The 24,798-nt window shown below is 40.7% G+C and overlaps 1 protein-coding gene across 6 annotated transcripts in view; it reads left to right on the forward strand.

Moving 5' to 3' along the window:
- Window positions 1-24,798, forward strand: part of APP (amyloid beta precursor protein) — a 256,472-nt gene that overhangs the window by 135,705 nt on the left and 95,969 nt on the right. For 2 of the 6 annotated variants that reach the window (XM_036072762.2, XM_036072763.2), the window contains exons 6-8: window positions 2,842-3,044; window positions 19,261-19,428; window positions 21,720-21,776. In XM_036072762.2, the coding sequence (XP_035928655.1) occupies window positions 2,842-3,044; window positions 19,261-19,428; window positions 21,720-21,776 (428 nt within the window). The remainder of the gene's footprint in view (window positions 1-2,841; window positions 3,045-19,260; window positions 19,429-21,719; window positions 21,777-24,798) is intronic. The other 4 variants (XM_036072764.2, XM_036072765.2, XM_036072766.2 and 1 more) reach the window with 2 other exon arrangements.

A 24,798-nucleotide genomic window follows, 5' to 3' on the forward strand; every position in this document is an offset into this window, starting at 1 on the left:
ACAGTCAGGTCATAACGGGGGAGGTTGAGGGAGATTCCCGGGGGTACCCAGTCCTGTTTTGACGGTCGCACCTGGAAGCACAGTGCTGTCTTCTCCCCAGATCACATAGATCACATACTGGGACCCACAAAACAACAGGCATGCACACTTCATGGCTTCAGGAGAACACTGGTTTGGTTTGATTTTTCTCTCTGGCTTTACCTCAGTTTTCTACTTAATTTAGAGAACCGAATAGTATTGGTGCCTGTAATTTGACTGAATACAGAAGAGAGTAAATTGGCTGGTGGGACAGTAGTACAACATTGAGATTCTCTAGAAAAATGAGGCAGGATACTGGGTAAAATTTGGAGCATCTAAGTGAGCAACTGTTAAGTTCAGAATTCTTTGGAATTGTTGCCTCGGTTAGACTTCTATGCAGGAATTCAGGTAATCAGGAAATAACGATGGCACCCCATTTATCTTGAAGCAGATAAAGGCTTGTACCATCTGATCAGTGGCAACGTTTTCCCTTCTTACCTTTTTCTGCTTGGTCTTATATGGAAATGTTAAAATAACTGGTTAGGGTCTGCTGTATTACACTTCATTTATTAACACACTAATAAATTATGATTAATGTTATTCTGCTTAATAAGTTCCTCCTTTTTCTCTAGCCACATGCTTCAACTTCTTTGGAGGTGTTCATTTATTATCCTTGCATCATATTTAATCGGAATTAGAAAGGTGTTCCACTTGTCAGGCGGGACACATTTCTATAGAACATCTATAAAGTTTCCTTAAATTATGGGTTAATCCGATTAAAGGAATTCCTTCTAGTGCTGTATTCCATCTCCTTACATATCTTTTTCTTTTTCATCCTCCACAGAATTACTTGTGGCTGTCCTTCTGGCTCAGTTTGTGGGAGCCTCTTTTGCCTTTTTCCTTTCTGTCTTCCCACACCATGGAATCATACTGTTCCCGTTCCCTAACGTGTTTGAAATCTGACTTCCTGTACACTGCCCAACGACCTTCTCCTTCTAGGCGAGAGTCAGCCGTGGGGTAATAATTCCCCCCTGTTTCTTTTTTTCTGGGCAAACCTGTCAGCATGGCAGCCCTCAGTCTTACTCCTGTGATGCTTCTTGTCAGATGAGACCCGTGGCAGAGGCTCTGGTAGGTTGGAGGCTTCTGCCACATCTAGATCTTTTGTCATTATTGTTTCTGTGATCTGAGCAAGGATGCAACGTGTATTTCTCCTATCTGGCCAGATGGAGTGTGATAAATACTTCTACTGTTTAACACGTTCCTATCCTCATTTATCATCTTTCAGATGCTTTTGACCATGTCTGCACTGCGGGTACACAATTTCCACAAGGATATCTTATTGGGGCTTTCTCATTTTGTTCCAGATGTACCCCTCTTCCTCCATCCACGTGTGCTGATTTATTACTCACCACTGTGCATCAGTATCTACATATTTAATGCCCTACGTATTATTTCTGATCCCCTTCCCAATTGTACTGTGATTTACTGGCTATCTGTTACCATTCTTCCCAGTATTGCATATTCTAGTGGTTCTCAGAATATCACCCCCTGACTTTCAGCATCAGTATCACCGAGGAAGTTATTAGAAATGCAAATTCTCAGGCCCCATCCTAGACCCACTGATTCAGAAAGCCTGGGGGATGGTGTCTGGTGCTCTGTGTTTCAGGAACCCTTCCAAGTGATTCTGATAGTTGCTAACATTTGAGAAGCACTGGAATACTTCATCTACAGTGTCTACGCAAGAAGCAAGAGTGGGGACCACAGCTGTATGGTTTCAGAAGGCATCCCTGACCCCTGGATAGTCCAGATTTATTCACCCCAGTTTTTTCTTCCTCGTCCATATCCAGTTGAAACTTTGAATCGCAATATTTGAACCAGTTTCCACCTTTACTAATTGAGTATCTACCATGCAGATGCTGTGTGGTATTTTCACATGCGTGATGAGAAGTCACCTGCGTACAGCAAATTCAGTTTGGGTGTCCTCCTTCCTCTGTGCTGTTTAATAGGCTTTATTTCTTTAGAGCAGCTTTAGCTTTACAGAAAATTTGAGCAGGAAGTACAGAGTGTCCCCCTCTCCCCCCACTCTGGCCACCCCCACATTTCCTCTGTTGTTAACATTTTCATGAGAATGGTACATCTGATCCAATATCGATACATTAGTTATTAGAGTTCACTTTTGTTTTGTACAGTTCTGTTGGTTTTGACAAATGCATGTGTCCTGTGTTCACTGTTAGAGTATCGTACAGAGTAATTTCACTGCTCTACGAGTCCCCTGTGCTCTGCCTATTCATTCCTCCCTTTTTCACCCTGACCCCCCAGGAACCACTGATCTTTTTAACGGTCTCCATAATTTTTGCCTCTTCCAGAATAGCATATAATTGGAATCACAGTATACCCTTTTTGCAACTGTGTAAACTAAGAAGGGGTAAAACACTATAGACTTGGGGCACCTGGGTGGCTCAGTCGGTAAGCATCTGCCTTCGATGCAGGTCATGATCCCAGGGTCCTGGGATTGAGTCCTGCATCCGGTTTCCTGCTCGGCGGGGAGCCTGCTTCTCCCTCTCCCTATGCCCCTCCGCTCGTGCTCTCTCTTTCACTCACTCTCTCTCAAATAAATAAAATCTTAAGGAAAAAAAAAAAAAACAGAACACTAGATCTGCTGAGCTGGGATTCCTACTTTGACCTGCCGGCTTCAAGTCTCGCATATGTGTTTTCTTTGATGCCACATTCCCTCTCAAATTACCAAAAACCTGTTGGTTCCCCTCCCCCCTTCCTGAAATTTGTTTAAATGACTATTACTGTTATTTTTATTTCCTGCTCCAGCGAAGACAAAGTAGTGGAAGTAGCGGAGGAGGAGGAGGTGGCTGATGTTGAGGAAGAAGAAGCCGAGGACGACGAGGATGACGAGGATGGTGATGAGGTAGAGGAAGAGGCAGAAGAACCCTATGAAGAGGCCACAGAGAGAACCACCAGCATCGCCACGACCACAACCACCACCACGGAGTCTGTGGAAGAGGTGGTCCGAGGTAACTCACTGTTGACTTGGATCTCCTCTGTTAGGGGAAAAGGAAAGCTTCATACCAGAGTTTGAAATTTCTCTCCAGCCTACCACCACGGCCTTCCCCCACCAAAAATAAAATTCAGAGTCACAGGTCTTACGCTTGTTAAACCCTCTTGGGTCTAACAAGCTGTCCAACGGTTCATTTCAGATAACGTGACATCCTGATTTACAGCCTATTCTGTGCCTTGTGTTTGCTGCTTGGCACGTCCCAGCCGGTTCTGCAAACCCCCCCTACCCAGCTGCCGTCTCTTCTGGCAGAGGCCAGGTTAGGTGACCTCCTTGGTATGCCCCTGGCCGTGGGTATTCCTTACACTCTTACTACCTGTTGCCTCTTTGCCGCCTGGACTATGAGCTCCTTGAAGGCAAGGACGGGCTTTTACCTAGCATCATGCAGAGGGCCTGCCTTGTAGAAGGTTTTAGATAAATCTTAGTGGAGATTTAGTGAATAGTTGGAATTAAATTTCACTAAAGAAGAACAACATTTGGGGAGTTGTCACACTACTTTTTGCTGGGAAATTTAACTTGGATGACTTTTGTGTTGTCTTTACACTGTTTTACTGGGGGGAGTGACAGTGCTTTCTTTGAGAGGTAGATACGGTGTTAATATCTTAAGACTTTTTGTTTCTGTTTGAGTAATGCTCCTGTTGAGAATGTTGTGACGTGAACGAACTAACAGACTTCCTTTTTTGTCTCCATGAAATAAAAGCAAGCATTGAGTTTACATGAAACAACCAAATGTTATTATAGCAACTAGGGAACTGTTGGGTTGCATTTCTTAAAGGTTAGGCATTTGTTTTGCAAATGGTAAAAGATGGTCATAGAATTAGACGGGGTGAATACAGATGGGTGGAGTTTTAATGTATTCAGATACTTTTGAAGTCTCATGTTAGAATATTGTAAGTCTTCCTCTCACTTTTTATTAAGGTAAGATGAGTTCAGTTCTGTTGTTAAATTGGAGCTTAAAATGGGTTACTTTCTCTGCCTTAAGTAGATTTCTAATGATCACTGTACTATCTTCTTCCGTTCACTGCACTTTTTATACCTTCATTGAGGTATAATTTACATATAAAATTCACTCATTTTCAGTATATAAGTGTATAATGCAGAGGCTTTAATAAATTTACCAAATTATGCAACCATCATCATAATCCAGTCTTAGAACATTTCCATCGTCCCAGTGAGATTCCTCACACCTGTTCAGTTCATCTTTGTTCTCACCACCTGCCCTAAGTAACAGTCAGTCCGCTTTATGTCTCTACAGATTTGCCTTTTCTAGACATTTAATGTAAGTGGCGTCATACGTGGTATCTGTGTGTGGCTCCTTTCACTTAAAACTAGTGTGTTTGAGGTTCTGTGTTTCTTTAACTTGTAGCTTTTAAAACCCAGATGACTCCGAGTTGAGCGCTCAAGAGTTAACTTAAAAATTCATTGAAAGAGTCACATATTCTTTACAAGACATAGACTGTTTAACTTTATCGTTCCCTACTTAATGACAACTTCTTCTTGCATTCAGCACATAAAGGCTTGTGTAAGCAGGTATACATTTAAGGAGATGCACGTTTTGTTTGAGCCACGGTTTTTTTCAATCCCCGAAGCATCCTTTCCTGGAGTGTGTTTCATGTGCCCCTTAGGACCGTCTGTGGTTAAATGAACTTGTTAGCTTCTATTTTCCTAGCAGGGAAAGGACAGATTTTTCAGAGCTTCTCTTCTTAAAAGCTCCAGGATGTGTGACTACAGATCACAGCAGCTGGTATTCTACAGTGGCTCTGAAGTTCTGGTGATCTCCATCAAGAGAGCTGTTTACATAATCAACGCCCACTTACTCAACACTCGTTTCTGAAGCACCTTTTTGGTATAAGACACTTTGCTGGGCTTAGTGGATCCTATGATGAGAACACACAGGAGAGCCGACCCTCATGGATGTTCACATCTAGTAGGAAATTTAAGTCAAAGAAACACAAAAGTCATCTGTGTTTAAAAGTCTGAGCCCGGAGCCTACTGCAAAGAGTAAGGGATCCGAGAAGGCTCTACAGAGAAGGAGATGATGGCATCTGAATTAGAAGTAGAAGGGCTCGTAGTAGGTCTACCAACGGGTTTTATTCTAGCATTCTTTAGAGGCACTCAAGATGGCAACACAGGTTTGCCATAGGCAGGTCCATCGCATGTTTCGGAGACAAGGTCAGTCCGATTTAAGCAAGAGTAGATGTCTTTAGATGAGACAGTTACAGGAAAATTAGGTTGGGGCTAAAATGTGGAGAACTTCAATGCTAGGCTGGCAAAGTATGAGCATCAGCTGAGGGTGATCACTTCAGGACCTACCATGTGCTGAGGATTTTTCTGGTAGAAACATTGAAGAGATTTTGTTATGATGTTACTGCTGTGAGGGGATGGGTAAACAGGGAGTAACATAATTAATGCAGTATCATGAGAAAATGCCACATAAACTTAGGCCGATATTCCAAACCAAGGCAGAGTTCTCTTGAGATAATACGGTCTTCTTATGTTCTAAATAAGTCCAGTTCTTTTGCTTGAGTTTTTCTCTCAATGTGGTGTTATTAGCTACGATAGAACATAGAGGGACATAGGTTACAGTATTTTCTATAGAAAGGCGAAGGCAATTAAAAGAAATTAAAAAAAAAAAAAATCTCCAGGCTAGAGAGTTGGGTTTTTTGGGGTTTTTTGTTTGTTTTGTTTTGTTTTTAAGAAGCTAGCCCTAAAAGATAACAAGTTACTAATGTTGATGGCAAGAAAAGCAGTAACAGTGACCTTCTAAACACACCATGTGGTCATTTACGGTACCAACTGTTAATGCTAGAAATAGAAGAGCTTTTATTTATTTATTTTTAATTTATTTATCTGTCAGAGAGAGAGAGAGAGCACAAGCAGGGGGAGCAGCAGGCAGAGGGAGAGGGAGAAGCAGGCTCCTCGTTGAGCAGGGAGCCTGATGCGGGACTCGATCCCAGGACTGGGCCGAAGGCAGATGCTTAACCGACTGGGCCACCCAGGTGTCTCTAGAAGAGCTTTTAATAGGAATCCATCCACCCCATGGAAGACTCCTGAAATGGACAAAAGTGTAATTGAGGCAAGGCTTTCTGGGAAAGAAACATGTTACGGTGTGTTGGGTCCATGTCAGAGAGTTTTCTGTACCCCCAGCTAACTCCCCGGATGATGAAGCCCAGCAATGCCGTACCCGATTGCTGACTTTGTAAAACTCGACTTGTAAGGAGCCTGCTCCCGTGCTGAAAATAAAATTCAGAAGCGACTTGCAAAGAAGAGATATTGAAAAGAGGCTCACAATCTAGTTTTCAATGTTAACGTTTCAGTGCCCAAGAGAAAATGTGATTTACAGCCCTACTTAATAAGAAAATTGTTTCTTCATTACCAGCATATTGCTACTAATACAATTCTTTAATGTGCTTCATAACAGAAACTCAATCGTTCTATAACCTGTTTAAATTTTAAAGAAATAGGTAGAGGGAAGGAAAGTATAGGACGTTCCGGCACAGTCATAAAATTTTCCACTGTATTGTATTAGAATGAATGGTGCTGAAGTGGGAAGATATCAGTTCTCACTCTGTTACCAATTCCAGGGGGAAAAGTGAGCACCCTACTACAGCCATCTGGCTTTAGGATTTATTGGTTTTGGTACGTCAGGAAAACTTGGATATTGACCCAGTGGAATAAGCCAATACCAATTTGAGTAAAACAACAGTATATTAGATTCTTGCTCCTAATTTTCTGTGATTCGAGAAGGGATAACACTTCATAATCCAAGATGTCAGGGCAGTTTCTGACTCAACCATGGATTCTAAACTCTGATTAAACTTTGGTATTATAATAAATGCCATAATGTTTGATTTATTCTAGCCTGTTTTCTCCATCTAGAATTAGTCTGGTTTTTTCCTTCTGCTCATTTGTTCAGCAGATATTCACTGTGCCCCTGCTGATAGCCAGGCACTCCTACTATGGAAAGTGTCGTGAGGAGGGAGCTGTGTTATGAGATGGACTTGCCTACCACTCTAGGGCAGTTACTTCTATCTTCTAATCCTTGTAACTGTGCCGTGTGATAGAAATTTTATTTCTCCATTTACAGCTAAGGCCTGGAGAATTTTTTTTTTTTTTAACTGTCCATGGTCACAAAGGTGAGAGGTGGTGAAGCCAGCATTCAGATCCAAGTGGGCCAGGTTATTTCTACTTCATTAATGTCTACATTTTCTTTTTCCTTTTCCTTTTGTTTACAGACACATACTGGTTCAGTTTAACCTGTGCTCCCTGGTAGATGTGTATTCCTTTGCTCTAGTCATATGTTCATCTTACTGTTATCTCACACTGAGCCTTTCCTAAATTTGAGAATTGTTTTTTAAATAATAATGATGATGATCAGGGGTCAGCAGTCTATGACCATGGGCCATATATGGCCAGTCACCTGTTTTCTAATACAAAGGTTTTATTAGGAGACAACCAATCCCATTTGTTTACATATTGTCCATAGCTGCTCTCTTGCTCCAGAGACAGAATGGAGTAGTTGCAAGAGACACCGTATGGCCTGCAAAGCTGGAAGTATTTACTGTCTGGGTCCTTACAGAAAACCCCTGATATGAGTCATGAGAAAAATATTAGGAGGGGCACCTGGCTGGCTCAGTTATTTAAGCATCTGACTTTTGGTTGTGTCTCAGGTCATGATCTCAGGGTCATGAGATCGAGGCCCCAGACGGGCTCCAAGCTCAGCGGGGAGTCTCCTTGAGATTTTCTCCCTCTCCCTCTGTCCCTCCCCCACCCACGTGCTTTCGCTCTCTCAAACAAATAAATCTTAAAGAAAAAATATTAGGAAGTTTTTATATTTCAGATACTACCCTGCCAGGTTAATTTCATTAAAGTTGTTTTATTTTGGTTAGAGGCAGACTAGTAGAGTGTTCAAGAGAGAATTTTTAATGATTTTATGGCCTTGGGCTAGTTAAGTAACCTTGGTTAAGTATTTTTTCATGTGTATGGTATAGATGCTGATAAGACGGTTCATGTTTGTTGAACAAATTACATTAGCTGATCCATGTTCAGCATTTACTGTAATGCCTGGCACATTGTAAGCGTTTGGTTTGTTTTAAAAGCTCTCAGGCTGCCCAGAATCAAGTCTCAGCTCTGTCACCTAACCATGTAAATTTGTGTCCGTCAAATAACCTTGAAATCCCACTGCTTCCCTCTGTAAAGTGGGGTTTAATAATACTTATCTCATTTTAATCATTTGGTGAGGATTCATTGAAGTGTAATCTATGAGAAACACTTAGTGCAGTTCCTGGTAGATAGTAAGTGTTCATTTAACCTATATGCTATAGTTTGTCACGGCTATAAGCATTATTCCAATTTTTCAGAGAACTAATGTTCACTACTAATTAGGAATGCCAAAGGTAAACCAACAGATTGGGTTTTTTGTATTATAAAAAGCATAAATGTGCTGTATCCATATCTATTGGTATAATAGAGGTGATATTTATACATGTTAAGAAAAACAACCTAAACTCGATTTCTTGGTTAAAATATTTTTTTATGAATATACATTGTATATTAAAATACCTGCAGTTAAATTTTATGTCTAGCTGAAAATTCAACCCAGATAATATTAAATGCTACTGCATTTCAAGATAGTGTCTCATTTCTTGCGGGTATTTTGAACCTCTTGGAAGTTCATCTATTAAATGGACAGAGACTGATTCAGGTGGCTCTTTAAGCATCGTATATGATGATGAAGTTAAAAAGTTTGATCTAATGTTGTTTGCCTTGGGCTAGATGACTGAACTCTGCAGAATGAAATTATTTCTCTTCTCCCTCTGGTCCTCATTAATCTGGGAGCAGCACCATGTGATTTACTGCTGAATGTTCCACCAACATCAGCCAGACACTCAGGTTCTGGGCATTGCCCTGGTTCCCGGGGGCACAGGGATATGAATAGGGTAGCTCCGTCATGTTGCTCCCAGCCATTCCTGCACACTCCCTCCTGGGGAGAGACACAGGTCTCTTTGACCTGGCTGCTAGGGCATTTCAACAGCACAGAGGAAGGAGAGTGCTCTGCCTCAGTTTTAACTAAGGCATTGATGAGAATTTGGCATGTGAGTGATTTTTCAAGAAGAATCGAGATTTGCCAGTTTATAGAGCACCAAAAAGAAGGAATTCGAGAACTGTCGTAAATAAATCAGAGTGGCTTGCACCGATCTCCAGGGTAGAGGAACCAAACCTTAGCCTAATACTGACATCTCCATTGTTACCTGTCTGTAATGGATGTGACACTTAACAAGGTGTCCTGTGATTCACTAATAGGATTCTTATCATTCGTATTTAGCCTTTTACCAGGTTTGGGGGAAAACTGACCATGACTTGGGAACATAAAAATGTGCTCACATACTCTTGTTGAAGGCCTCATAGCAGCGTGCTGCCCAAAAATGAAAATAAAGCTCCAGTTTGTATTTGGGAACAAGGCAAAGGGATAATGGCTCTTCCCTTTCGAAGAAGCCTTTCCCTCAGTATTATGACTAAGGGCCCCTAAGATACACCCCTGTTCCTGGACCAGAGTGTAGCATCCTTCCTAACGATGTTGAGAGAACTCATGTTGGTACTGGGCATAGATGTGACAGGTGGCAGCCTGTTCCTGATGGTGCCCACGGCATGATAGCCATTGATGTTGAGGTGTTTGAAACACGCTTTGACAGAGACCGAGCATGGCGTTGACCACTTCATTTCATGTAGCTAGGTGGTGCCAATTCAGAAAGCCCAGTCAGGTAGTTTGCTTAAAATGTAAGAGTGAGGATGAGAGCTATATAAAAAATGGTGTGTATACATAAATAGTTTTCTATTTTTTAATAAATTTATTGAGATATAATTTGCACACCATAAAGTGCAGAAATCAGTGGTTTAGGATATTCCCAAAGACCTGCATGGCCACATAGGAAATTATACTTTTGAACTTCATTTGCTTGATATTTTACATTTGGAGCTTCTTACAATACCGTGTTGCTCATGGCTTGTACTGTTCATGTTCCATTCCTACATTGTATTGTTTCAAGACTCAGTGTTAGTAATGGACATAATCAACCAAAGGCATTTTAATGCAATTATGTCTACATCTATAAAGATAAAAAATAATTTCATTCCAATTCAAGTCCAGAAACCAGTTTAAAAAAAAAATACTAGTCTTTCTCATGTTTTTCCCCAAATCAGTTGCTGTTCAAAAAATGTACAAATGCCTCAGACACAACAATTGCATATATCTATACAACATGGAATTTGCAATTAAAAAAAAATCAAACGTAATAAAAGAATCTAGCAAGTGAGAGAACAATTCATTATTCACTTAGACTTGATGTCATTTTCAGAGGCATGCCTTTTTAGCCAGTCCATTTGCCTCACTGAGTAGGGGCTCAGATTCCACAGGCAGGTAACAGAATTGTGGGTTTTAATGGAAATCTGTAGTTCTCTTGTAGAAAAACGCTTCCTGGACTTTTTAAGCAGGATGGGTTGCAGTCTCTAAACACCTCTTTCTCTCGGCCATCAACCATCTTGCCCTTCTCAAAATTCATCGCTGGCTTCCAGCCACCTCTTCCAACCTCTGACCCGTTAGGATTTTGTTAGAAGAGCAGGAAATCAAGGCAAGGTGAGGCTGACTGAATCTCACCTCAAAAACTTGCTCAATAAAACCCTTCAGAAAAGCCCAAATTTTAAAAATTGGGGCACCTGGCTGGCTCAGTCAGAAGAACATGCAACTCTTGATCTCGGGGTCGTGATTTCGAGCCCCACGTTGGGTGTAGAGATTACTAAAAAAGAATAAGTAAACTTTTATTTAAATAATAAATAAATAAATAAATTTGAGAGACTCTTGAAATGGTAAAAGGAGTTTATAACTGAAGACTTGTCAGAGGTGCATTGTGCTTTGTTTATCATGGTAAGACTGTTCAAGTATTTAACTATGAGAAGAGGGCTGTCTCTCTTTTTCTTAAATTTACTTTATGTTCCTGTTGGATATAATTTCTGAGGCCGAATATGAGAGTATGACAGAATCTGGACAGAAAGTTTGTGTTCCTTGCGTGTGAGTTTGAATTCGTAATGTTTCATTAGAGAAACATAGAAGGCCCTCGTTGGGCAATCTCATGACTAAAGCTGTTCTGGAATTTAATAGTAGTTGTTAAGATTTCTGAGGTGTCGGCGACTGTTGCTCATTAGCCCTCAGTCTCCGGATTGGGCAAAATTACTACAACGCAGCGTGAGTCCTTCTGGGGTTTGCGTGGACTGTGGCAAGGTTTCTCAGTCTCAGCGTTAACAGTGTTTTGAGCCTGATACGGTACAGTACAATGGTACAATTCCGTTCATTTTAGGATATTTAGTAGCACTATCCCTCCCACCACGTGCCAGGAACACCCCCTGGTTGTGACAACTATAAATGTTTCTAGTCTTTGCTGGATGTCCCCTGGGAGGGGATGGGGGCAGAATCTCTCTGGTTGCAACCCCTGGACTATGACACAGGGATCTCCAATGCTGTCCAGCTTTAAATATGTGAGCGGGGAGACACCCCTGCGAGACAGTGTCTCATCTTAACGTCGGCTGTGACGCTGAGGTCAGCGCTTTGCACGTTGTAGGTAGCTAGTGAACATTTTTGTTTGTTTGAGAAGAATAAATAAAACATATGCTCAAAAAAGATGATAAATTACTCATTTATCAGGTAAAAACAGGTATCTGGTAAGATATGAAATGTCGTTTCATAGCTTAGAGACAAATCAGCACAAAATTTTTATTTTTTTAAATATTGCGTGTGCATATTTGCCATGTAAGCAGTGAGAGATGGAGCAAAACTGCCTTCCCGGCTTTGTTTTGTATTCTTCCAAAAGCAGTTCACTCTCCCCTGGTACACCGTTTTAAAATAGCAGATGGTAGTGAGGGTCCCTATAGCAATCAGGAACACATGTTCTCAGCCGGAGGATGCCCATCCTTTCCTGCTGGGTCCTGTGACAAGAGACCAGCTAAAATGGCAAGGTGGACACGCCCAGTCTCCCCCCGAAAAGGTCATGAAACAGCAGGATTGTCTTCCAACGAGGACTGGCATTATCTAGAAGCATCCTTTTTTGTTGCAAGAACGGGAACTCCATGTAATTCTTTCTTGACAGAGAGGTGATAAAAGATAGTAAATTTCAAGCCTCCTTCATTGCTTCTTTGTTTATTTCTCTAAATAAAAATAATAACTTTATTTCTGGTGTTCTGGCATGTTACAAGAACATTATCACTTAAATTCAGATTTCTGAGAAGTCTACGTTTTCATAGACATGTAGGTAAGAAAATGATTATGTTGGTACTGGATTTAAGGCACAAGTATTGAAACTGTCAAAGAGATATGTATGGCTAACTCTTAAAATTAAGTTTTTGAGAAAGATCATAGTTGAATCTTAATACCTCTACTAAAATATGTTGTATTCCTCTTTTCCCCAATATACGTGGACTTCTCTTGATAAGCCAAAAACCTATGCTTCTTTTTTACTCATCCTTCCCCTCTGATCATTTCAGAAAGTGAATCTTCCATAACTGGTTTCGACATTTCAGCTGCACATAAAAGGGTTTATCACACTGCTTTCTCAAACACTAATGTCCATTCAAGCCACTGAGGCACTTGCTAAACATAGATTCAGAGATAGACCTCTGGAGTGGCTCCTGAGACCCAGGTATGCTGGCCCCGTTGATCCATGGACTGCACTTTGAGGGATAGTTTCTAGTAGCATTGCATGCCCCTCATACCTTGCAGATGTAGGAGATTGAGACAGGGAATAAGAAACTGAAAGGGAAAACCATCCTTATCTATGGGGGGGGTGTTCTTAATATATTATCAAATGTCACCAAGTGTGAAAGAACCCTGATGTGTCTTCCCACTGAGCAATTTTGTAAAAATTCAGCTCTCAAGGCCAAGCAAATTAGAAGACTCTTACTTTCTTCCTATATATGCAATTGTGACTAGTTTCACTTGTGCCTTTATTATAATTCCTCTCATTGGTGCAGGGTAGATAACTCCTGCTAGCCTGTAAAAGGTGATTATACAGGAATTTTGTGAGCCACAACCAGTGATATCTTGAAATACCAAGGGTGGGAGTATTTACACCATGTTAATCATTGAACATTATAAATCACACTCCCCCGCCCGGAGATAATCAGTTTCCCAGTATACCCTGCCTCTCCGTCACTAAGAAAAATCACTTTGCCTTATTTCCAGCAGAGGACATGACCTCTTCTTATCTTATTCAGAGTTTGGAGCTTCTTATAATACCATGTTGCTCTAACCACACAGCTCCATGAAAAACAAGTTTATTCCCATAACAGGAAACAAAGAAATCAGGAAAAGTCATAGTGGTGCCCTTCTTTGGGTGCGGCCAGCACCGCCACCACGAGAGTACCCATGAGTCTAAATCCTTACAAGTGGATCTCCTTCGAGTGGCATTTTATAAAGACTTTTTCATCATGGGGAGATGTGAGAATTGGGTCAGGTATAATTGGAATGACAGATGTATGAGGTAGCCTCAGAGATTCAACACACTTCAGTTAACAGGCTAGCCAACTACAGATATCTTGTAGAGACTTCCGTCCGTGACACCCGTCGTTTCTTACTGAGTCAATGATTTCATGACCACGCACAGCTGTTCCCATCACTTGTTTACATAGTCCAAACCATATTTGGGGCTTAAGTGAGATTTGTTATAAGACTTTTGGCCCAAGCTTGTTTACCTATTTTTATATGCCTTTATTTCATGAAATACAATTACTAGGTAATAAATATCTGGTCATTTATTGCCCTGATCAGAATTATTTTCTATTGGACAGGTTTTCTGATGGCTACTTGCTAATATTTGCAAGCACATTATAAAATTTCCTTTTAGTTAAAAGTACATGTATCTGTTGTTGCAAAAAATACACTCTTAATCATTGTTTTTCTGGTATGTTGCCTTTTTAAAATTTTACTTAGGAGTTAAACACAAATCTGTCTACTTTATTCAACAGAATATGAGATGTGTTCTAATAACTTAGGATCACGAAGTTGCACCCCATAGTAATATTTAGAATTGCAGGAATAACTTAATTAGGCTGAAAAGTAGTTATTATAAACTGTGTTGAAACTGCCCATATTCATTATTAATTGAATGATTAGGCATATCAGTCAACACTTATTGGAAATATTAAAGATAAGCATATTTAGTAGATTTTAATATTTCTGTCATTGCTTTTATTTTACTGTTAACATTAAACAAGTGATTTATTACAAAGTCAGACTGTATTTGTCTTCTTATATTTGCCCTTTGTATTCTAAATTTTCAAGGTATGGGAGTATCTGGGTGGCTCAGTTAGTTAAGCATCCAACTCTTGATCTCAGCTCAGGTCTTGATCTCAGGGTTGTGAGTTCAAGCCCCGCATTGGGCTCCACGCTGAGCGTGGAGACTACTTAAAAAAAAATAAAATTTCAAGGTATGTAATTTTTAGCTCAAAGAAAATAGGTATATTTGTACTATATCTGAACTTTAATTCTGCATATATTCTTGCAGCATATGAAGAAATTCTACATAATTTTTTTTGTTTCTTTACAATATCAGAATATATAATTTCTAGCTTTCTATAAAAGAGTCTTCTAGGATTATTCAAGTGATTGCTTTCTCAGAATTTGTAAATTTAAACCTTATACATTCCATACAATACTGGTTTTATTTTTACATATACCAGTAGTCAGAATAATTGAAATTTAGTTATTAAAAACGAATAATAAAAAGCTTTACATTATTCTAAAATTATTCTTTAGTTAGTGCTTTATTTAAAGCTAATTATTTGTTAATCTATTAATTTTGCTTTTTATTTATTTTTTTAAACACTTTTTACATTACTTGTTAATTTTTTTTTTTTTTTTTTTTTTTTTTTAAGATTTTATTTATTTATTTTGAGAGAGAGAATGAGACAGAGAGAGAGAACATGAGAGGGGGGAGGATCAGAGGGAGAAGCAGACTCCCCGCCGAGCAGGGAGTCCGATGCGGGACTCGATCCCGAGACTCCAGGATCATGACCTGAGCCGAAGGCAGTCGCTTAACCAACTGAGCCACCCAGGCGCCCCCATTACTTGTTAATTTTTTAAGTAGGCTCCACACCCAGTGTGGGGCTCAAACTCATGACCCTGAGATCAAGAATTGATGCTCAACCAGCTGAGCCAGCCAGGCACCCATTAATCTTGCTTTTTAAGGAGGCATTATAATTATTGTACATTGGAAAGTGGTGATTTTCCCCTCATCCTAGCTGCCACTTTCACAGCTGTCTTCATGCTGATATTTTTTTAAAGTACAAAATTCTCTAAGTTTGGTTGTCCACAATAAAGTTTACTTCAATTTGACATCTATTTAGAGTTAATTTTTTGTGGTTAAGGCGTTATTTTTTGGACAGTGGACTGCCTAATCATTTTATATTAGGGAGCTCCAGCTTTGCTCCTATATTGTATTTGTATATTATTGATTTTTAGAAAATGGAATTTAGTGTTGAAACCAGCTCAGATCTTGGCAAGGGCCTACGTTACAAAGATATAAAATGCATAGAGCTGGTTTTTAAGCACGTAAGCTCATATGCTTTGTGTATACTAGTATTTCAGTTTATTAAATGGTCTCTTGTCTTAAAGGGTGGATAGAGCTATTCTAAAAGAAGAGATTAAGCATTCCCTGCCAGCAGAATTCAGCTAGATGAATATTGAGAAACCTATTTATGATCTTAGAAGTTTAAGAATTAAATATGAATAAACAAAGATCATCGTTCCTTAGATGTCTATGTAAGTCTGGGCCAATATTTCTGTCTGACTTTAAGCATTCTGAGAAAGATCCCTGCTTTTATTCTGGGCAAATTTTCTTCATTATGGTATGGAAGATTTACTTTGAATAGAAATGAAGGTGGATTGGAATTTGAATGGCTTTAAAATGTGAGTCTTTTTACTTATTATTTTACATTTTGAGAAGAAAATGAAGGTGGAAAAAAGAAAACTACAGTTTTAATTTTCAGGTGGATTCTGTTTTAGGGGGATTACAGTCCTAGAAGGTATGGTATTGTAAATAATATCCCACTGAGTCCCCTCTGAAATGAGCCCTAGTACTTGAGGAAGTTGATGTCCGAGTCCTAGCCAGAAGGAAAGTTGGGAGAGGTCAGCTCCATGGTAGAACAGCGGTGCTGAAGATTGGCGGGATTACGAGCTACCCTTTCTCTCCTGCCTGCTTGCTCTGGTTCAAGCCAGCTGGAACGCACTCCTCCACGTCAGCAGATCAGAACCAGCCGGACAGAGTCCTTGTCTTTGAGAGGTTGCAAAGTGACAGAGAGCCATTCGTACCCCTGTTCTGGAGGCTCCCATGTGGGTACTCCCCGGTACATTATTTATTTGACATTAGATTATCACACACTATTATACCAGCTCTGGCCACGTTGTCCTGTGTTCTGTGTGAGTACTGTGGGATTGATGGCTGTGTGTCACCTTGTCCACATACGCCAGAGTCATGGAACTGTGTGAGGCCTTCAGTGTTAAGAGTGCAACAGCCCTGATAATGTCAGGAGAGCCACCAGAACACTCCCCAAATGTGGTGTCACTCCGATCTTCGCCTTTTTGGATTGATGGGTTCAGACCCTTGCAGCTGGAGATGCTGGCAAGAATTGTGAGCTCATCATGTGGTTCATTCCATTTGCTTAGTCGACGTATGAATGGATTTTGAGTCCTGAATGCTTTTTCTGGCTGACTGGGACTCTGCAAATTTAGGTGTGACAAAGGGGTTTCATAGCCATTTTTGAACAAGGCAGAAGAAAAATTACATGAATGAAATAAAAATGTTTCACTTGCGGTATAAGAAAACGACGCTGTATTAAAATGCTGTTTGAGTTCCAGACTGGGAGGTTTTGCCTTGATCAGAAGTAATTACGAGGTGACACACAAAGGCAGATATCTATCATGGATCCTGTCCTTTGATCGGCATTCTTTTATCCCACAACTTCACTTTTCCCCCTACCCCAAATTCTCTCACTTTATTTAGTACACAGCAGATGCCGTAGAGACAGGTTCCTGCCCCTGCACAGCCGTCATGGTCAGTGTGGGGCCTGCAGCAGACGAGTACACGACCACACGTACTTGGTACTAAGACCTCTAAAATGTGAGGACCTCGGTGAGTTGTTGAGGCACGACGGGCTTTGTTGCCGACGGTCCTGTGACACCCTGTGCCTTTCTTGCTAGCAGCAGCCTCTGGCGACTCCAGGGCCAACTTCACCCACAGTGTAGGCTCAGAAAACATCATTCGTTGCCTGGCAGTCTTGTTGCAATGAGTACAGCCTGAGGAAGGGATTAATGATGAATATTACCACATCTTCGCAACAAGAAAGAGCCTGTCACATAAACGTGCAGATTGGCGAGGGAAATACGAGAGAGCCTGTAAAGGTGTTTCTTACAGCTGGGAGAGAGAAAGTCGTTAAGGTCCAGGAGTGGAGACAGCTGATGGCTGTGGTTTGCAGGGAGCCCACCTCTGGGGTGTGTGGCTTTTAGCTCTACAGCCCAGAAGCTGCTTTGTCAGTAACTGAGAGGTGATCAGGCTCTCCCCCCACTCCCAAAACTTATTTTATCCTTTATAAATATGACTACCAGTCCTTTACTTTATGGGAGATAACTTGCACAAATGGATGGGGAGCGTGTGTGAATGGGTTGGCAGATTCTCATCGTACAGGAGAGCTCTGTGCAGAAAACAAACTGAAAATACATCATGGCTTGGCAAGGATGGACTTCTAAAGCAGCAGTACTGAAGGAGAAGACATTAGAGATGGGTGACCTTAAGCGCTGATGCTCCTGGAGCCAGATACGTCCATCTGAAAACCAACTAAAGAGCGCCAGAACCACCTTGGATATCCGGTACACCGGCTTTTCACCTGCACAGTATTTGCCATCCACCTTCTGAGCTCCATGCTGACTGTCGATGCCATCGTGGTGGTGGTAGCTCCTGGTTTTGCCATCACCTCAGTCTCAATTGGAAAGAGCAATAAGTGGTGTATAGGGAGGTTAAACAGTAGTTCTCGTTTACATAGATGGTATGGATCTTTGTCTTTGAGTGAATGATTAAAGGACTGAACAGAGGAATGTTGTTGAATATTCCTAATTTGGAAGCTCTGAGTTTTGCATTTTGAGAAGGATGCTTTTTCTTGGTATGATAGGAAAACTAATAAACAAGACATCTGTGTGGGCTCAGACATCCACAGTTTCTCTATAAGCCTAGCTAGGGCAAGACAGAAACTCAGAGGGAGAATTATTTTACTTCTAACAAAAATGGAATACACATGGGAGGAAGAGTTCCTTTTCTAATCACCATAACTTTACAAATGGAAACAGAGAGGTTATTACACTTGGATCAATCAGTGATTGTGGCACTGATCTTGGGGAGGGTGGCAAAATGTGTTGACAGGTAAGATGTGCTTTAAGGTAAAACGGTACATGGTATGTATTAACAAATTAGAGTTGGTTAACGATGTTTTATTGTTTGTGACGTTATTGCCCAAAGGACAGATAAATGAAAAATCAAGAATTGTATTTAACTAAAGTTAATATAATCAGCTGTCAGTCACATTTACAGATGTTACATACGTTTTCAAATACGGTCAGTGGACAGGCTGATTCTCTGCAAACTGGATCAAATTCAAAATACGTGTAATTATTTTATACTCTGAGGCAAGGCTGTCCTTGAAGGAAAACAATCAGATGTTTGTGAGAGGGTACGTTTTTTACCTCAGAAGCAGACACGATCCTTTTACCTTTAAAGCTGACTTGAGGTTATTCTAGAAGAGAAGTTTATTTGTTAGAGTGAAGAAATATTTCGCTGTGCAGACACTTTGGGGCATTTACTATTAATCTAAAAGCGGCTAAAAGATAATGTTCACCTCCAGCTGGAATCCTTTTACTACTACGAAGCTACGCTCATTAAACCAGGTGAGCATGCACGGCTCTGTTTCAGAGGTCATTCCAAAGTCCTGGTAGGTGATTCAAATGTTGGGCAGAATCTGCCTGATAATCCCAGCCCACGTCACCCCCGGGGAGGACTGATGCATAAGAAAAGTAAACATGTGCGTGAACCGCGAGCTGGTACCTTTTCATGCTAAATGTGGTTCCCCACGTCTCCTCTGATTAGAGGTGTGCTCTGAACAGGCCGAGACGGGGCCATGCCGAGCAATGATCTCCCGCTGGTACTTTGATGTGACCGAAGGGAAGTGCGCCCCGTTCTTTTACGGCGGATGTGGCGGCAACCGAAACAACTTTGACACAGAGGAGTACTGCATGGCCGTGTGTGGCAGCGTCAGTAAGTGGACCTTCCTCGAGCCTGGCCACCTTTCGTCTTTCTCGCCACTGACTCCGCTCTCTGTAACAGATTGGTTTTCCTGGTCCTTGGGAACGGGTCTGTTGCTACCACTAACCACGTTTTCTGTCCACTTCTCTAATTGCCCGGCGTCTCCTCCCATCTGTTCCCCCCTGAGCACACACCTCTGTCTTTCTCTAATAAAGCATGGCCCTGGATGTGTTCTTCTACGAGCTGTGGTGCATTCGTCTTGCAGTCTCTAGGGACTTCTTTTGAGTGCCTCTCTTTAAGCCAAGCTGGAGTCGCTGTTTTGTCTTCTCAGCTATTTTCTGCAAATGTCTATGTGTGTGTTTGTCTGTGCATCTTTGTGTTCAGGTCTGTGCATGAGCAGTACGTGTGCAAACAAGGCTTACCCACCGGAAGCCTGGCTGATGCAGCTTCGGTTGCCCTGGCAAGGCGGATTGTTGTGATGAGTAATAACCTTTAAGTTATTTTGTAACATGTGACTTTGATTGTGGTGGCAGAGAGTGTGATTGAATTGAGCATATGCACTTCAAATGCCGGAGGATAGAAAGGCCCCAGTGGCCTCTGAGCTCTCACTGGGCCGGTTGCAATATTGATTTTTAGTGTCTTCTCTTGGAAACAGAAGAATACTCTTCACTTAACGTTAGAAACCTTGAATGACAAGAGACTCAGGGAGTATAATTTTCAAAGCCTTTTGTCTCGAACTTTCAGCTCTTTATAACTCTGGGGAATAAATACATAAAGTGACAGTGACTCAAAAGTAAGATGAAACTTTTTCCACAGAGGTAGCACTCAGGAGGTAGTGAACCAGACATAGGGGACTTCTCTTATTGTCAACAGCCTTCCATGTGAAAGTCCCAATTTTATTTATTTACTATTCATGAGTAGGAGATTTGAACTACTCAAGAAATAATTACTCAGCTTGAGAAATTAAGATTAAATTCAGTACATATGTGTTTGTAGCTGTGCATTTCCTTTTTGAGAGACTCCTGCCCTTTCTCCCTTGCTCTTGTGAGGGTGACAGCTACCATTTCCTGCCTGGGATTCCTAAGGATTATATAAATTGTTTTCCGCTGTGATCATGGGCTTACGCTAAACAACAAAAGGACCTGCACCCATTAAGACCTTCTATTGTGAAGCCCAGTATCTAAGTGGAATCTAATGGAACAGTTCCTGTTGGTCTGGGTGAGGGATGACTCCATTTCTATCATGTGTGAGAACAGGTGTAGGAATTGGTAACCCCAAGGGCTTCTTTTCTGGCTGCCATTGGATGATGGTAGCTTCTAGCTCAAAAGACTCCTGTTCCAAATAAGTTAATTAGGTCAGGTAACATGGAACACAATGGGGGATTCTGTTGCCTGGAGCCTCTTGAACAAAGGACTTTTGTTACAGAGATTCTAAGTGGCTTAGCTGCTGAGGGAGATTTCTTGGCCGATTTCCAACTTTTTTTCTCCATTTCCCTGAGGTGGATTTATTTTTTGGAATATAAATTGTGTGTGCGTGTGCGCGCACGCGCATGCACACGTAATAAGAAAGAGGGTGTTTAAGAACTGTCGGCAGTGAGGAATTTGCCTCGAGTTAGAAATTATTTCCCCACCCCCCAAAACACTACTACTGCCCATACGCACACCCTCTCCAGTTCATCAGTCTGATTTGACTCAGTCTGGGAGCGAGCTGTGGGCACCACAGGTCAGGAGATGCCCTGGATGGCATGCCTTTTGCTGAGAGGTTTACCAAAGGTAGAGACTCCCAACAAAGGTGTAATGGATCAGCCAGGCAGTCCATATTTAGTTTCAGAAGGGGAGGTAGGTTATAGAATAATTTATCAAGAAAGCAAACGCAAGAGGCTGAAGGTCAGAAGGGTGGGCAGACCTAAGTGGACAGTAAAACTCAACACGTGGCCCGAGCTATGAGCTGGAGGTGCCCTACGAATGGGTGATCGGAGTGGATCCTTGAGAATTGGCAATGCTTGGCACTAAGGAGGGAGAATGGGAGCAGGAAATTCTCAACAGGTTACTTGGAAGTGCTATTGGAGACCAAATACCCAGCACTCTAAGGTATTACTGTGGAAATAGATCTCTCATGTTTATGTTTACTTTGGTTCTCTGCTGGGGCCCAGCCTCAGGGTATTTGTTTAGTTTTGTTTTTCATTCAGTGTTTTTGTTTTTGTTTTTGTTTTTCCTTTTGGTCAGTGGAATCATGTAAGTTTCAACCATCATTCCCATGTTTCTATTTTTGTTTTTAGTTACGTTCTCTTATTTTCTCCATAGTGTCCCAAAGTTTACTCAAGACCACCCGGGAACCTCTTCCCCAAGATGCTGTTAAACGTATGTTGTCATTCACTGGAGGGGGCTGGGGGGGGAGGACGTAGTACAGTGCACGGCTGGATTATAACTCCAGCATCGTCACCTTCTTTGCATGGTTTTGTGTGTCTCCATCACCTGTCTTTCAATAAAATGTTTATTTCCGTTGCTTTGCTTTGTAATTATGTCCAGTTTTGCCAGACAACTTCAGATGCCGGGCTAAGAGCATTGACTAAACCTCTATTTCTGATCTTTTTTTTTTTCAATTTAGTGTGGTTCTATTATGTATCGTATATGTAGTATTACTGTGTTTTAGTTGGCGTCACTGTTTTATTTCCTAAAGCTGTCAAGATGCCACAGTTTAACGAGAGGCCACATATGTGTAAATGACTCGTATCCCAGAAAAATACATAATATGCATGCATTGTACTAACTCCATGGACTAATGTGTATGCACAGGCTTCAACTGTGTGTTGTAAGACACACGTGAAGCCTTAGGAAGTGAAAGAGCACCTCTAGATTTCCTAACCACCTCTTCTTCCTCTCCCTGAATGCACACTCCTGGGACAGAAGTGCCCGACTTCGGGTTTTATCATAAGGTTGTAGAAGAAGATTCATCTGAAGAAATCTTGCATCAACCAATCTTAGAATGTCTTTGTTTTGTGATGATTCCACTTGGCGTTATCAGTCTAGCTTGGTTTTAAAATGTGGTGTTAAACACACAAGTATTTATTTTAAAATGTGGATTATATCCAAAAATAGATTAATGCATTGTTAGGTTAGAGGTGATACACACACACACACACACACACACACACACGCTATTGAAGCTTATAGTTGTTGGAAAAAGAGATACATTTTCAGTTGTAGTTCAGATATATAATGAAAATTAGCATTTATTTATATTATCCTAAAAAAAAAAAAAAAAAAAACCTGGTCTCCAAATCGATCTTTCTAAAAAAAATAAATAAGTGGAACCTGGGTGGCTCAGTTGGTTGAGCGTCCGACTTTTGATTTCTGCTCAGGTCGTGACCTCATGAGTCGTGAGATTGAGCCTCATGCTGGGCTCCACACTCAGCAAGCAGCATGCTTCTCTCCTTTTCCCTCCACCTCTGCTCCTCTGTGCATGTGCACATGCTCACACACTCTCTCTCTCTAAAATAAATAAATCTTGGGGGCGCCTGGGTAGCACAGTCAATTAAGCATCTGCCTTCAGCTCAGGTCATGATCCCAGGGTCCTGGGATCAAGCCCCGCATCGGGCTCCCTGCTCAGCATAGAGTCTACTTCTCCTTCTCCCTCTCCCTCTGCCCCTGCTCCTGTTCTCTCTCTCTCTCTTTCAAATAAATAAATAAAATCTTTAAAATAAATAAATCTTTAAAAAAAATCTTTAAAAGATAAATAAAATTTAAAAAGATAAATAATAGAGAATTATGTAATTTACAAACACTTTCATCACCGACCATAGTGTTTTTAATGGCCACCATAAGATTCAAATTCATTCACTTTATATATAACTTTTGAAGGATGTGGGGGTTTTACTACTACAATCAACGTATTTCCCATGATCATGACAAAGCATTTTTTTTCTAACAACATCAAAAGTATGACAAGTAAGTAGACATAGAGGACCAGAGAAAACTGGGTATTACACTGTAGGATTAATAATATATTGATCTTTGTGGCAGGCTGCAGTTTACCAGCCATTTTCACGGATCATTTATTTTTCTCAGGAGCACTTTGTGGGAATTTTCTTCATATCCTTTATACGTAGGAGAAAATGAGGCCATGAGAGCCATCAAACGTGGCAGGACCGGCTTTGAAACATAAATGATATTGTGGCTATACACTGCACTCCATACAGCCAAGGATTTGATTCTGTTTTTTAGGTTAGAAAAATTACATTTAAAGTTCAGAGCGCATTTTAAGAATATAGAAAATAACAGAAAGAAGAAGAAAACTAAAAACTTTTTTTCTAAATGCAGTGAATATGGCATGCCTCAATAAATATCTTTTCCCCCTTTTATAAAAAGAAATAATTCATTTTATATCATTTTAGCATGTAAAAGAATTATATTTTTCCATTCTTACTAATTAACGGAAATGAGCATTATTTGATAAATTTATTTTCATAAGGGGCTCGGGTGGCTCAGTTGATTAAGTGTCTGACTCTTGATTTCAGCTGAGGTTGTGATCTCACTGTTGTGAGATCGAGCCCCACATTGGGCTCTGTGCTCCCTCTCCCTCTGCCCCCACATGCATGTGCTCGCGCTCTCTCAAATAAAATCTTTAAGAAATATATAAATTTTTTTTTATTTTCATGAAGTTCTTGTGTCCTCAGCTCTTCCAAAGATACCTTGAAAATCTCATAATTTTCTCTTTTGCAGTAATATTCTCCCACTACTTGTAGTGTATTTGGGATGATGACACCTTTCCATGACACCTAGGAGGGTGAAGTAATTTTGGCAGCTCTATTTTCTTGTCTACCTACAGAGACTATTCATCACAACAAATGTAGGGTTCTTCAGTGCTAGTACAAACAGACTAGAGAAAGCATATAATTTCTAGTTATTTATAGCCTGTGCAACGATGGCTATCTTATTTAGAGCAAAAAGTTACACATTTGAATTAAAGAAGTCACATCATCTGGAGGTCAAATGCAGATAGCAGAATGTAGTCAGAGAAATGAGCCCAACAAGAAGGTGAACAAGCCCATTTGATTTGGCAAGCTGGGCTTGCATGTGGCTCTTTCACGAACCTAGGGTTTCACTGGAAGGTCTGTCTTCACCAAAGTGGTTGATTTTATGGGTTTCTCAGTTTGAGTTGCTTCTAGTCAAATAATAAATATGAATGGGATAGAAAAAGCTCCGCAGTTAAACTACTGTTAACATTGCACATGTGGAGAAAATCTGTGATGGTGTACATTATAAATACAATCATTTTCCTGTAAAAACATTATAATCTTATTTCTGGATTTTAAATCCTTGTCATAAAAACCAATTTTAATTATTGCAATTTTAAGGAACACTGATTTTTTTTTTTATTTTG

Source organism: Halichoerus grypus, chromosome 1 (assembly GCF_964656455.1).
Source record: "Halichoerus grypus chromosome 1, mHalGry1.hap1.1, whole genome shotgun sequence".
In the NCBI taxonomy this organism is placed as follows: Eukaryota; Metazoa; Chordata; class Mammalia; order Carnivora; family Phocidae; genus Halichoerus; species Halichoerus grypus.